The following is a 13,083-nucleotide window of genomic DNA, read 5'->3' on the forward strand; positions in this document are numbered from 1 at the left end:
TTGATGTTTAAAAGTTTTGTCCAAATTGAACCTTTGGCTTTATGTCTTATAGGTTTTGGGTCTAGTAATACTGGTTCTGTGTTTGGTCAAGCATCCAGTACTGGTGGATCAGTCTTTGGCCAGGTAAGTATGCATGGTTATTTCTATTTGTATCAGGATCTATCCAGTTTCTTCAATATAATAGATTCAATTCAGGCTAACAAACAACTACATAGAGTTCTTCTATCCCCACCCCCTACCAGACATTGCTTCTCTGAGTAGCACTGACTATCCTGGAACTCACTCTGTACTATAGACCAGGCTGGTCTTAAACTCAGAAATCTGCCTTCCTTTGCCTCCCAAATGATGGGACAGCTCTGAAAGTAGGAGTGGTGGCTGCTCTTGCAAAGAACCTGGGCTTGGTTCCCAGGACAAAAACAATAAGTGGGGTATAGCCTCTGAATGCTTAATTGGCTGAACCTTGGGGACACTTGTGAATTAATCATGGAAATGGAAAACTGCTGGAGTGGTGGCACAAGCCTTTAATCCCAGTGCTTGAGAGCAGAGGCAGGTGGATCTCTGTTTGAGGCCAGCCTGGTCTACAAGAGCAAGTTCAGGACAGCTAGAGCTACACAGAAAGACTGTCTCCAAAAAAAAAAAAAAAAAAAAAAAAAAAAAACAGCAACAACAAAAAGGAAATGACAGAGGGCCCTGGAAATCATGATCCTCTAAGAGAAAACCTGACACACGAGTATACTGAGCCACTGAAGGAAGATAATATGTTGGCAATATTTAAAAGGACAGACTTTTTTAAATCCTGTAGACTAACCCGAAGAGTAAAATATCCAGCCGATGCCCAGCTAAGCGCGTCAAAGGTAATGAGCCTAAGTCCCTGGTGAATACAAAGCTAGCACAATAAAGATGAAGAGCTGCCAGAGGAGGGAGCCTGCTGTCTGCAGAGCTGTAGTTGGACTGACAGCATAAAGAATGCCAAGAAGGAATCTTGTCTTCCTGCATGTTCCTAATCCAGCAGGAAAGCCTTGTCATGAATGAAGTGAAGCCAAGAGCTTTTGAAGTGAACAAAAATGCTGGGAGACCTGAAGGGAACCTGGGATATTTTTCAAGAATTAGAAATTGACCTTGACAAAAGTATGGCTTTCATCTTAAGTTGAAACAAGTCATGAAGTGGGTAGATTGGCGCAGCCGCTAAAGGCTAGGCTCACAACCAAAAATATAAGTACCAAGTAAGGAGAGAGCAGCTACACACTTGTGCTTGGCCATAGGAGTTGGAAAGCCATCTGGCATTAACAGCTGAACAGGTATGGCCCAGCAGATCTGCTCTGAGTGTGTGTAACCAAGAGAAATAAGTGAGGCTCTTTGTCCAGCAAAGATAGCGATAAAACGCGCATAGCCGTCCATGCATCTGTGATAGCAAAGCCAGGAAGGAACCCAGCTCTACAAAGACACAGAATAGACGAGTTAGTGCCATGCCCTTCTAGCAGAAAAAGAGCAGAAAGGTATAATGTGCTGCTGCTAACACCACAAAGTAGATGGACGCCCCACATACCTGCGGTGATGTGGGGTGAGGGAAGCCTGCTACTACAGTCCTTGCCCTTAGAGTACACTTATTTGCAGGGGCAAGGACAGGCAGGCTGGCTCACTTGGGGTCACTGCAGCTCTAGTAGCAGTCAGTTTGAGGGCCGTATGTATGAGGTGTTGGGGAGCCCTAGAAAGCACTAAGTGTGTGCTGCCTAGAATATTGAACTTACATAGTTACAATCATCTGTCAGAATTCAGTGAGCTTTCCACATTGGAGAGATGGTTCACCAATTAAGAGCATTGGCAGCTTTTCCAGAGGTCAATTCCCAGCAACCACATGGTGGCTCACAGCCATCTATAATGGTATCTGATACCCTCTTTCTGGCCTGCAGATGTACATGCAGATAGAGTACCATATACATAAATAAGTTAAATCTTTTTTAAAAGGCTTAAGAAAAAAAGAATAGCGCGCGCGCGCGCGCGCACACACACACACACACACACACACACACACACACACACTCACACACACACACTATAAATGTTATTAAAAAAAAAAAATCCAGGACAGCCAGAGCCTGTTATACAGCAATACTCTTATCTCAAGGGAACAAAATCAAGAAAGTAGCTCAGTGACAATCAGAGAAGGTGACAGCATTATCACTGCTTACTATACATAAAAATAGCTAAAACGAGCCAGGCATAACAGTATAGCCTGCAGTTCCAGCACTCATGAGTCCCAGCCAGGAAGATCACAAGACTAGTTCAAAGTCCATCTGGACTATATAGTAGTAAGATTTTGTCTCAAAAATAAATAAATTTTAAAACTGAAATGGGGCTTGCAAGGATAGCTAAGTGGTTAAAGCTACTTGTAACTTTAGTTTGAACCCTAGGAAGTAAGAGAAGTCATAGAGGAAGAAAAAAATTAAAAATAAAGGACAGGCTCAGCGAGATGTTTCAGTGCATAAAGGCACTTGTTGCCACAGCTAATGCCCTGAGAGCGATCCGTCTTTGGAACCCACATGGTAGAAACAGAGATTGACCCTATCAGATTTGCCCTCTGATCTCCACAGGCTTGTCATCACACATACACATAAATATAAGTAAATGTAATTTTTAAAAATTAGTAAAGGAAGGCTGGAGAGATGGCTCAGAAGTTAAGAGCATTGACTGCTTTTCCAGAGGTCCTGAGTTCAATTCCCAGCAACTACATGGTGGCTCACAACCATCTATAATGAGATCTTGTGGCCTCTTCTGGTCAACAGGGATACACGCAGGCAGAACACTGTATACACAATAACTAACTAAATCTTTTTTTAAAAATTAATAAAGAATAGACAACCAGTAGACATAAAGATGTTCCATTTCATTAGTAATTACAAATTAAAACCACAGGAATATATATACCAGTAACACTGCAAAAGTCAGGGGGACTAAGGAGCAGCTCAGTAACTAAAATACTTGTTAGGCAGGCATGAGGACCTAAGTTTAGATTCTCAGCATCCATATTTACAAACAAAAAACTAGGTGATGGTGCACACCTGTAATCCCAGCTCAGAGGAGGCAGAGACAGCAAGCTCCTCGGGGCTTCCTAGCAGTGAATGAGTTCCAGGTTCAGTGAGACCCTGTCTCAAAAAAATAAGCAGAGAAGCAATTGAGGAAAACACTCACACAGATAAAAGTCCAGTATATTAGAAGGCACACACATGCTCCTAATGGACAGTATTCTGGTATCGTCTAGTTTTAGGTGTGGGGAGTAGTCCTCAAAAAACCTAACTGGCTAAGATGTGAAAGGATACAGAATTTGCCCATTCACACCGTAATCCCAAGAAAACTCCAGGTGGTATAAACAACACTTATCTAAGAGCTTCGTAAACACATCACCTCATACCAGTCATTCATCTATCCATGGATTCTGTGCACCGCGAACTCAGATTGGCAGATGGGGCTGGCTGGCCTTGTGCCGCATTAGCTGCAGGGGCTGCTGGAGGAATGGAGAGCTAGGGGCCAGAATCACCAGAAGGCAACCCTTTCGTATAGTTACTCATGTTGTGGTGACCCCAACCAAACATAAAATTACTTCAGTGCTACTTTATAACTAATTTTTCTATTATAAATTGGCAAGGTAAATATATGATATGCCACCACCAAAGGGGTCACAATCCACAGGTTGAGAACCACCACTGTGGCATCTCCTAGGATCTGTGTCTTGGATTGCTGCAGAGGCTTCACCGTTTCCTCGGACAGATCCATGTCCAGGGAGAATCCAACACCTATTGCCCTAGAAGAGCATGTGGGCAGGAAGTATTGCTGGATTGATCTTTGAAAAGGTGTTGTTCCTAATGGAGTGAGGTTGGCAGACAGCCTGGTGAGCTGGCTCCAGAGAACAGGGGGCTGGCTGCAGGCAAGCACAGTGGTCAGAACCTTGGCCATCGAGGAAAAGCCTTGCCAGAGAGTGGGGAGTAGCTGTTGGCAGTGGCATAAATGGCCAGTGAACATGGAAAGACAAAAAATACCTTAAATGTTGGGGAAATTTAAAATCCAGCAGTCGGGCTGCACTGCTGCTTTAAAACTACACTTTGTCAAGAACATGGAGAGATCCAAACCTTTGTACATTGCTGGAGGTTCTATATAATGTACAGTCATTGTGAAATGTAGTTGGAGACCTCTTCTAAAGGCTAACAGTACTACTGCCACATGACCCAGCAGTTTTGATTCTAGGCTTATAACCAAAGGAATTGAAAAAAGGACCTCAAGCAGATGGTTATGCCAGTGTTTGTTGTGTCAGTCACTGGACAGATGAACAGAGGAAATGTAGAACGAACATCAACAGAATATTCAGCCATACAAAAAAAAAAATGAAGTTCTGGTTCTTGCTACACATGAGTAGCATGAGCAAAGCAGAAAAAGCCAGCTGCAAGAGGATATTAATCTGTGTTTTCCGATGGTCTTAGGCGACTCCTGTGGAAGGATTGTTTGACCCCCAGGTTGAGAATCACTGGACTAGAGGGAGGAAGAATGGGAAGCTGTGGTTTAACAGTTACAGAATTTCAGCAATGGATATTGAGTTCAGTCGGTACTAGTGGTTGTGCTGCTGTGAATATAATTGCTGCCACTGCCCTGAGAGCTACAGATGATCAAAATGCCAACATGGCTATATATTTTCCATAATTTTTAAAAGTTGATAGTGACATGCTAAAATCCTTTGGTATTTAAATTTTAAGTCACTGTACTAAATTATGTAACAATATATGGGTTAGAAGATAGACATGTGCTGATACACCATCAGCATAGACACACACCTATTCTAAGAAGAAACAAAGCCTGAAGCACATGTGGTTGCCTGGCTCTGTCTTGCCCAACAACCTTGCTCCAGCTTAGCTAGGAGACAATCCAGTGCCAGCCAGAGGTAAGCACAGCACCCTGAAATAGACACCCTTCCTGGATGCACCCCTCTTTAGGACACAAGGGTGCCTCCATCACTGTTGTCCTTCTAGTGTAAGGTTCCATATACAAGGGAAAGTGCCAGGTGAGTTACACCCAGCACTGGAGATAAGACAGCCTGGGCTACAGAAGAAGAAAAGCAAGTGCATGCACACATCTGAGGAAGATGCAAATCACTTGGAATGAGCACACCCATTTATAATGCAGCCAGTCAGCTACTGAGGATCCACATATGGGACTGGCAACAGACTTTAAGTGTGTGCTCCAGAGTTGTGGGAGCATGCCGACAGCAGTGGGATGGAATCTAGGCAGAGAAACAGGTTGATGAAGCAGTCTTGATCTGCATGAAGTTTGAGTGTACTGCCTGAGGCAGAAGTGACATCTGAAGGAACTTGACTGTGGACTTAGATTCACACTCACTTTAATCAGTTAGTTGCCCTCTTCTGCTCACTCTATGGGTGGCCATCTCAGGCTGTGTTGAGAGTATTCATTTTCTAGGGCAGATTGTCTGTATGTGATGGTTTTCTGTGCTCCAGCCTGATGTATGGCAGTTAGGGACCCTCCATACATCAGACACTGAGTTGTCATGGTTCCTGTCATTGCAAAGGCTGTCACTGATTATCCACTATTTTATATTTTAAAGAAGTTTAAGGGTGGGGGACTATCCAGTAGACTAAGAGTATTGCCCGAAGACCAAACTTAGTTTTCTGTGTGTGGAGCATCAGAGACATTTGGGGGGCTGCAGGGAGAAGAGTGCTCAGATGCTGGCCAAGGGGCCAGACCACTTAGCTTGTAAACAGAAGTGAAGGGATTGGCCCAGTGCTGTTGAAGGTGAGCTGTAGCTAGTCCTGACCAAAGGCCCAAACCAGCATAGCGAGAAGAGGTGGTGTTAGAGGTAGGGTTAAGTGATGACCCCATGCTCTGCAAAGGAGCTCTCATGCCCAGGAGGTGCTGAGGGAGCCATTTCTGAGGAGGGTTGTGTTTCAGGTGCAGTTCTTTAATTAAAAAAAAAAAAAAAAAAAGGAATCCTTCACAAAGTTGTGTGTCCTGCTTGCACAGGGGCCACGCTAGTCTTCTTTATGTCATTCTAATTTTAGTATATGTGCTACCTAAGCAAGTGCTCCTATACTCAGGTACAATTGTAAGCTCAGCTCCTTTCCTGCCATTTGAAGTGGGCAGTTTCTCTGTCTCATAGGAGGAACAACAGCACCACCTTGTCTGCAGCATGCAACCCCCATCCTTCATTTACACTTCTTCCCTAAAGCCTATTTTATTCTGCATTATTAACCAAGGAGATGTCAGCTTAACTAATGTGAGCAGTCCCTCAATTAGCAAGCTGGTTTCCCTAAAAGGGCCAGCTTGTAAACAAATTGAGTGCCTGTCGCTCCATACAGCTCCGAGTCAGCATTTGCCCTGAGTTAGCGGTCCTCTGAATGCTTGGATGAAATCAACCATGGTCATCTTTTCAGCAATGGGGCTAATTTGGGCTGCTCTCTGCAGCACTGGGCAATTCATTGTGAATTACAAGTGCACAAATGGATAGAAATGCCTGTAAGTCATGTAATCATTGCTGATGACCAGCTAACACTAGAGGAATCTGGAGACATGATAGCTCCTCCCTGTTTTCAAACTTGGCATTTGGTAGATCTTTGATGCTTGATTTTCCTGCGCCTGGTGTTGAGTCAGACAGTGCAGGCAGCATTACTCTAAATGCAGTAACCCGGGAACCTCAGGTCTGTAGGAAGTCTTCCGGAGTCAGCCAGTGGGGATGAGAGTGCTCTCGCTTTTTCTACCTGCACCAGCTGTGAGCTCCTCCTGCCAGGATGTGGACGTGATCTCTCATCCTTTCTTGCTTCCTGTTACCCCTCCCTCATTTTGTTTTTTTTTTTTAGCAGTCATCCACTTCCAGTGGTAGCGTGTTTGGGTCTGGAAACTCTACAAGAGGGGGCGGTTTCTTCAGTGGCCTTGGAGGAAAACCCAGCCAGGATGCTGCCAACAAAAACCCATTCAGCTCAGCCAGTGGGGGCTTTGGATCTACAGCCACCCCAAGTAAGTTGAGTTTCCCAGCTCCCTGGTCCTCTGATGCCGTTGTCAGCCTCTGGTATTATCAAAGCTTCAGGAACAAATACAAAGGGGGGCAAAACTAGAGAGGGTCTATTTGAACTCCACCCACATTGCTCTGCTTTGGTTTTTATTTTTGTTCTAATGAGGTGTCCTCTACAGTCGTGAAAGGACAGCAGAGCTGCAGAGAGAGAGAGATGAGTGTGATGGACTGCCTCTCCCTTCTTTACCAAGGCCCAGATGGCTCTGCCTCCTAGTACTGAGATTGTGTGAAGGCAGTGCGGGCAGACAGTAGACATGAGCAGCCCCGTGCTGGCACAGTGCTTCTGCTTGCCTGCCTCTCTGACTCTGAAGTGCACTGGCAGTTGGCTCGAGCCTGCATATTTCTCATCGCTTACCTTTCTTGCCTTTTTCCCTAAAGCTAGACTTCCTAGCACTTTTTTCTTCAGCTAATTGTTCACATTCTGAGTTGATCTGTCTGTCCCAGTTGGAAGTATAAGACGATGTATACTTCTGCTGTGGCTAGGGTTGCAAATTGGGTTCTTGTCATCCTCGAGGGCTTTACCTGCTTCCACTTAATGTGCTACAGTGAGCTGTACACGATATCGCTGAGTCTTGCACTTGTATCCTCTAGCTGTCTTCATAATATTAAAGCCTGTGGGATTAAGAGTAATATTTTCTGTCTCAGTTTTGGTCTCTGGCTGTATAGATCAAAGACTGGTTGTTCTGATGTTTCTGCTCTGGTAACATGGAAGGATTCCTGTCGAGGCATTCCCTCCTAAGTCACCCGGCCACCCCTGGACGGATTTAAAACCTGAGTGAAGGGATCTCAGAAATCATATTTTCAAAACCTGTTTTGCTGTTAAACAACAGACTCCTGATAAGTAAAACAAAAATGGGTGCATACCAAGGCAGGGGCTGAGAATCCTGATGTAGTGGAAATGTTTGACTATCTCCAGGACTGAAGGGCTATGTAGCAAATGCTGTAAGAGCATGGTCCTTTCTGATCAAAGTGAGAAAACAGCAGGTATGGCTCAGTTCAGATACATGTAACATGCCAAACACAGCATTTGGCACATAGTCACCTAGTGTGCTATGTGGACACTGGGGTGGGTCCCAGATACAGGTCATCATCTATCTGTGTGGCCTTATTACCAGCCAGTTTTGTTAATGGCTTAGATGTGTCATCCCCTGTGAAAATCCCTCTGCTAGCCAATTCCTCTCTGACAGCCTAGCTTTTGCTTGTCAGCTGGCCTTCCCCGGTGGTTAGTCTAAGCCGTGTCAGCCTTGCACACCCCTCCCCACACCCACATCCAGTGCCTGAAGTCAGCCAAGGGAGAATTGACCCAGGGGCAGTAAAAGCTCCTCACTCCACTGTCTAATGACTTCTTTGTGGGTTAAGAGATCAGGAACTTCTTAAACCCTATGACCAGGTAAGTACAGGCCAAGGAAGAGACAGGAACAGTAGAGGAGCTGGGCTGTGATACAGGGAAGGGCTGGAGCCTCCAGGAACTGCCTTCCTGTGTTGAATTCTGCCCACCTCTCATATAGGTTCTTTGCTGCCTTATCTTCATTGCTATCGTCTGTCTGTCTGTCTGTCTGTCTGTCTGTCTGTCTGTCTGCCTGCCTGCCTGCCTGCCTGCCTGCCTGCCTGTCTCTGGTCACCTGGTTCATGGAAGGAGTCTGGACTCAATCTCCTCCCTCCTCCATTCTTTGCCATGGTCAGGAAATCCACCTCAAATCTTGTTTTGTTTTGTTTTGTTTTTTTGAGACAGGGTTTCTCTGTGTAACAGCCCTAGCTGTCCTGGAATTTGCTCTTGTAGACCAGGCTGACCTACAGAGATGCACCTGCCTCTCCCTCCTAAGTGCTGGGATCAGAGGCTTGCATCACCATGCCCCGGCTCAATTAAAATATTTTTAAGCTATTTTTATTTTGCCACAATTCCAATGCTGAACCCTTTTGTAGTTTCCTACCAACTGGAGGATAGAATCAAGTTCACTTCAGCCTAGAGTTCAGGCTGTGTAAAAACTGTGGCCATGACCAAGAAAGACACTCTGAGAACAGTGTAACTGGAAGCCTCTCGTCCCTAGACACAGGTGGCGGGGTGCAGTGGGGGTGGAGGGGGGATGGGACGGACACGGACCCAGCCTGAGACCTAAGAACTTGTGAGTTGGGGTGTGCCAGACCTTCCCGAAGCTCAGTTTTCAAAGTGAGTGCACCTACCTCACTTCCTTGTGTCAGATACACCAGGAACAGATGGTATCTGGGGAAAGGCTGGACCTGTGCACATGTTTGCATTTTTGCTTGGTGACATGCTCAACTCTGTTAGGATGTGGCTATCACCAATACATCCATTTTGGAGGGAATTGAAGCCTGTGTCTTAGAGCAGTACTCCCTTCCCCATTTCAAGGCAGCTTCCCCTGCCTTGTCATGGTTGTAAACCATTTCCAGCAGAACAGTCATCAAAACACTGTGGACTGGGGTTCTTCCTGACTCTTCCTCTTTCCCCCTCAAGACTCTGCTCTGGCTTCAGTTCTTTTGGTTTTGCATGAGAGGCAAATGAGACCAGGCCTTGTCCAGAGGAGGCAAGAAACTGGCCATCTTTGGTAGGAACAGTACTGCGGGCACTCTTTTCCCTTCAGTTCTCTCCTTGTGGGGCTGCACCAGAAGCCCTAAGCCTGAATGCCAGTATTTCATGAACTCCCCTCAAGTCTGGGCTGCACCATGCTCAGCTGATGTGTCTCCCTCTGTCATATGCGAAGGAAATGACATTGTCCTCCTCTTCAAACTCCCTCACACCTGCTCTTTGTCCCTTTAGATACCACTAATCTATTTGGAAACAGTGGCGCTAAGACATTTGGAGGGTTTGGCAGCTCATCCTTCGGGGAACAGAAGCCTGCTGGCACTTTCAGCTCTGGCGGTGGAAGCGTGGCATCCCAAGGTTTTGGATTTTCTACTCCAAATAAAACAGGTACTCCACAATTATGACCATGCTCTGTGTGTGTGAGTGAGTGCATGAGTGTGTGTGCACACACAGGTGCACACAAGAGCTCATGTAAGGTAGTGTCTGGAGTCAGTGTCCTTGGGTGCTTATCCCAGGGGGTGGACTGCAGTAAGAAGGAAGTTACTTTGCTCTCCAGTTAGTTCTTGCATTTTTTGAGCATCTATTGAATTTCTAACACATAAGACATACTTTTAAAAAAGAAGAGCCAGACACGGTGACACGGTGGCACACACCTTTAATCCGAGCACTCCAGAGGCAGAGGCAGGCAGATCTCTGTGAGTTCAAGCCTGGTCTATATAGTGAGACTCTTACTCAGAAGAAAAAGAAAAAAGTAAGGGAACCTGGCAGGAAATAACTAAAGTCTTTACTGGGGAGCCTCCTGAAGCACAGATTTACCTCCAGTGCTCGAGGCTTGGACCCTTTTCCTTACGCCATCTTTCCCTTCCAGGCAAAGCTACCGTGGACTCATGATCCTGGGATCACAGATCTGTGCCACCCTTTTTAAACTTTCATTTGAAATACACATCTATAGCTCATTGGTCGTGGTGCACGCCTTTAGTCCTTGCACTCAGGAGGCAGAGGCAGGTGGATCTCTATGAGTTCAAGCCCAGCCTGGTCTACAGAGCAGATTCTAGGGCAACCAGGACTACACAGAGAAACCCTGTCTCAAAAAACAAAGAAATGCACCTCTATAAACTTTTTAAAATAATTTTTTGCATATTTTTCATTAAAGGTCTTAAAAGAACGATATGCATTAACATGAAATATACTATTTAATGTTTGTTTGTTTTGTGTGTGGGTGTTTTGCCTACATGTGTGTCTGTGCACCATGTGCATACCTGGTGCTCTTGGAGGTCAGAAGATGGTATTGGATTCCCTGAAACTGGGTTGTAAGCTGCTATGTGGGCACTGGGAATTGAACCCAGGTCCTGGAAGAACAGCCACTGCCCTTAACTACTGAGCCATCTCTCCTGCTCATAAAACATGTTGTTAATTTCTGTCACCTGCCTGTCTGAAGTCTATAGCTGCCTGCAGTGTTAGTCCTGCTGGTGGGAGACCGTGGAATAAGATTCTCAGGACGGGGCAAGGATGGTTCTTCCTGAGAGAAGGCTCTCTAGAGCACCCTCCCCTAGGGATGGGCCAGGTTGTTTGCCCTCAGTTGGGTGGAATGTTTTGAATAGGCCCCCTGTCTGAGGAGGTGACTGATCTTAGAATAGCTGACACAGCCTGAGATGCAATGGCTTCTAGATACGTGCTGTCTGTTTTCTAAGACCTTTTCTTGGCAGCTTGGGTCTAGGTTGCCAATTCCTAGTATCTTTCCCCTAGAATTTAAAAAGGGGACTAGAAATAAACACTGCAGCTTTGTTTTAGACACACGTACAAAGTGGATAATTTCAAAATGAAAAGGCCACAAAGCTTTTAGCTCTAATTAAAAGGACAAGTACTCGGACTAGTGCTTCCAGTAGCTCAGTCAACGTGTTCCCCTTGGTGACTTTTCTCAAAAACCAAGGTGGGTGGCTCCCAAGCAGTGGTCTCCCAATACAGCTGTATAGCATACACACTAAAATCTGAGAAACATTACTTTGGTAACCATTGGCCTTTTCCATCTTTTTAGGTGCCCAATGTTTCCTTACTTACTCTGTTGTCTCGGGTGTGGTTCTGTGCTCCGAATTGTGTCTCAGCTGGTCTGAATTGACAGCCTGGCAATTTTGTGTCTTCTGTCTTCGAGACAGTACACCTTAAAAATTAGTTTCCCTTATTCTGGATTTTCTGTTTGGCGAAGACGCAGCGTGAGGACTGCCAGGGAGTTTACCAGCCAGCTCTGGGTCTACACCCATTCCATCGTCAGTTATTAAGCAGTGTGACAGAGGAAGGCAGGACACAGGAGAGGTTCCAGTCCTAGCTCTGCCATGTACCCATGCTGAGGTTAGGTGAAAACATTCCAAGAGCTCAGTGTCCCAACTGGAGGAAGAGGGCAGGCTATTGAGGAAAGGATGGGAGCTGCCGAAGCAGCTGCCACCACATCTGAAGCTTGGAGACCTTAGTGTGTATCTGTAAATCTGCTTCTTGGTGGCTAGCTCAGACACACCGGCCATCTGCAGCTGAACTTCCCCTCCTGTTTGGAATGAGTTGCCTGTCCCCAGAACTAAGACAAGAGCTATCATTCTGTTTCATTTAGTAGACCAGGTTTGTTTTACCTGTCTGTGTGTGAATGTGTATCTGCCTGCCTGCCTGCCTGCCTGCCTGTTTCCTGTCCAGGTTACTTTCTGTGTCATTGTAACCTTTCATTTTTCACTCACAATCCAGCAAGAAGTCTAAACAATATTGTGTATAAGGTACTGGATGAAACCTTGTACGTTTAAGAAGAAAGTGCAATTAGACCCATGATCAGTTCTAAATAATTAAAGTACAATGGTTTTTTAGCACTTTTTTTTTTTCCATTCTGTTAATGTTTGTAGCCTACCAGTCACCGTACCACAGCTTGGAATTACACTCAAAGTTTTAAAATACGGAATGGTAACCCAAACATGAGCCATGGCAAAAGTTATCGCCTCAGTTGTGCCAGCCCTATGAAAGATAGACACATAATTCAGTCACAGGTAACAGCCAGTACACTCACCTGACAGCGTTCACCCGACCTCATCCGTGCCCTATACTTGATCTCTCCTGATCCTGTGGCACACTTTTGCACTAGGGTGATTACAGTAAAGCCAGATCCACCTCTTAGACACTAGATTCCTTCAGTAGTAACCCTGCCTCCTTAGTCTGATCATGTCCTTGGCGGTCTGGGGCCACATTACTCCCTTTAGCACACAGTTCAAAGCCAGCATGTATTTTAGATGACTCAGGAAGGACCCACACACACCCCCAGGAAAGGGCCTAGCATCTCCATGTGTCTCAGCATATCCTTGTTACCTTTCTCCTCTAAACCTCAGAACTAGAGTAGTGTCTTGAGGCTTGGGGACACCTCAGGAACAGGGGATCAGTCAGAGGAAGCTACCTGGTGCTTAAGCTGGCCCTGTTCTAGTGTCTCGCATGCCTCACGTCTCCACCC

The 13,083-nt window shown here is 45.6% G+C and overlaps 1 protein-coding gene and 1 non-coding gene across 7 annotated transcripts in view; one reads left to right on the top strand and one right to left on the bottom strand.

Moving 5' to 3' along the window:
* Window positions 1-13,083, top strand: part of Nup214 (nucleoporin 214) — an 85,366-nt gene that overhangs the window by 66,697 nt on the left and 5,586 nt on the right. For 4 of the 6 annotated variants that reach the window (XM_027423860.2, XM_027423861.2, XM_027423864.2 and 1 more), the window contains exons 30-32: window positions 53-123; window positions 6,855-7,011; window positions 9,843-9,995. In XM_027423860.2, coding sequence (XP_027279661.1) covers window positions 53-123; window positions 6,855-7,011; window positions 9,843-9,995 — 381 coding nt within the window. The remainder of the gene's footprint in view (window positions 1-52; window positions 124-6,854; window positions 7,012-9,842; window positions 9,996-13,083) is intronic. The other 2 variants (XM_027423862.2, XM_027423863.2) reach the window with 1 other exon arrangement.
* LOC113831099 lies at window positions 5,977-6,079 on the bottom strand. The gene has a single exon (XR_003486858.1). It is a non-coding gene; the product is annotated as a U6 spliceosomal RNA (small nuclear RNA).

This window comes from Cricetulus griseus, chromosome 6 (assembly GCF_003668045.3).
Source record: "Cricetulus griseus strain 17A/GY chromosome 6, alternate assembly CriGri-PICRH-1.0, whole genome shotgun sequence".
In the NCBI taxonomy this organism is placed as follows: Eukaryota; Metazoa; Chordata; class Mammalia; order Rodentia; family Cricetidae; genus Cricetulus; species Cricetulus griseus.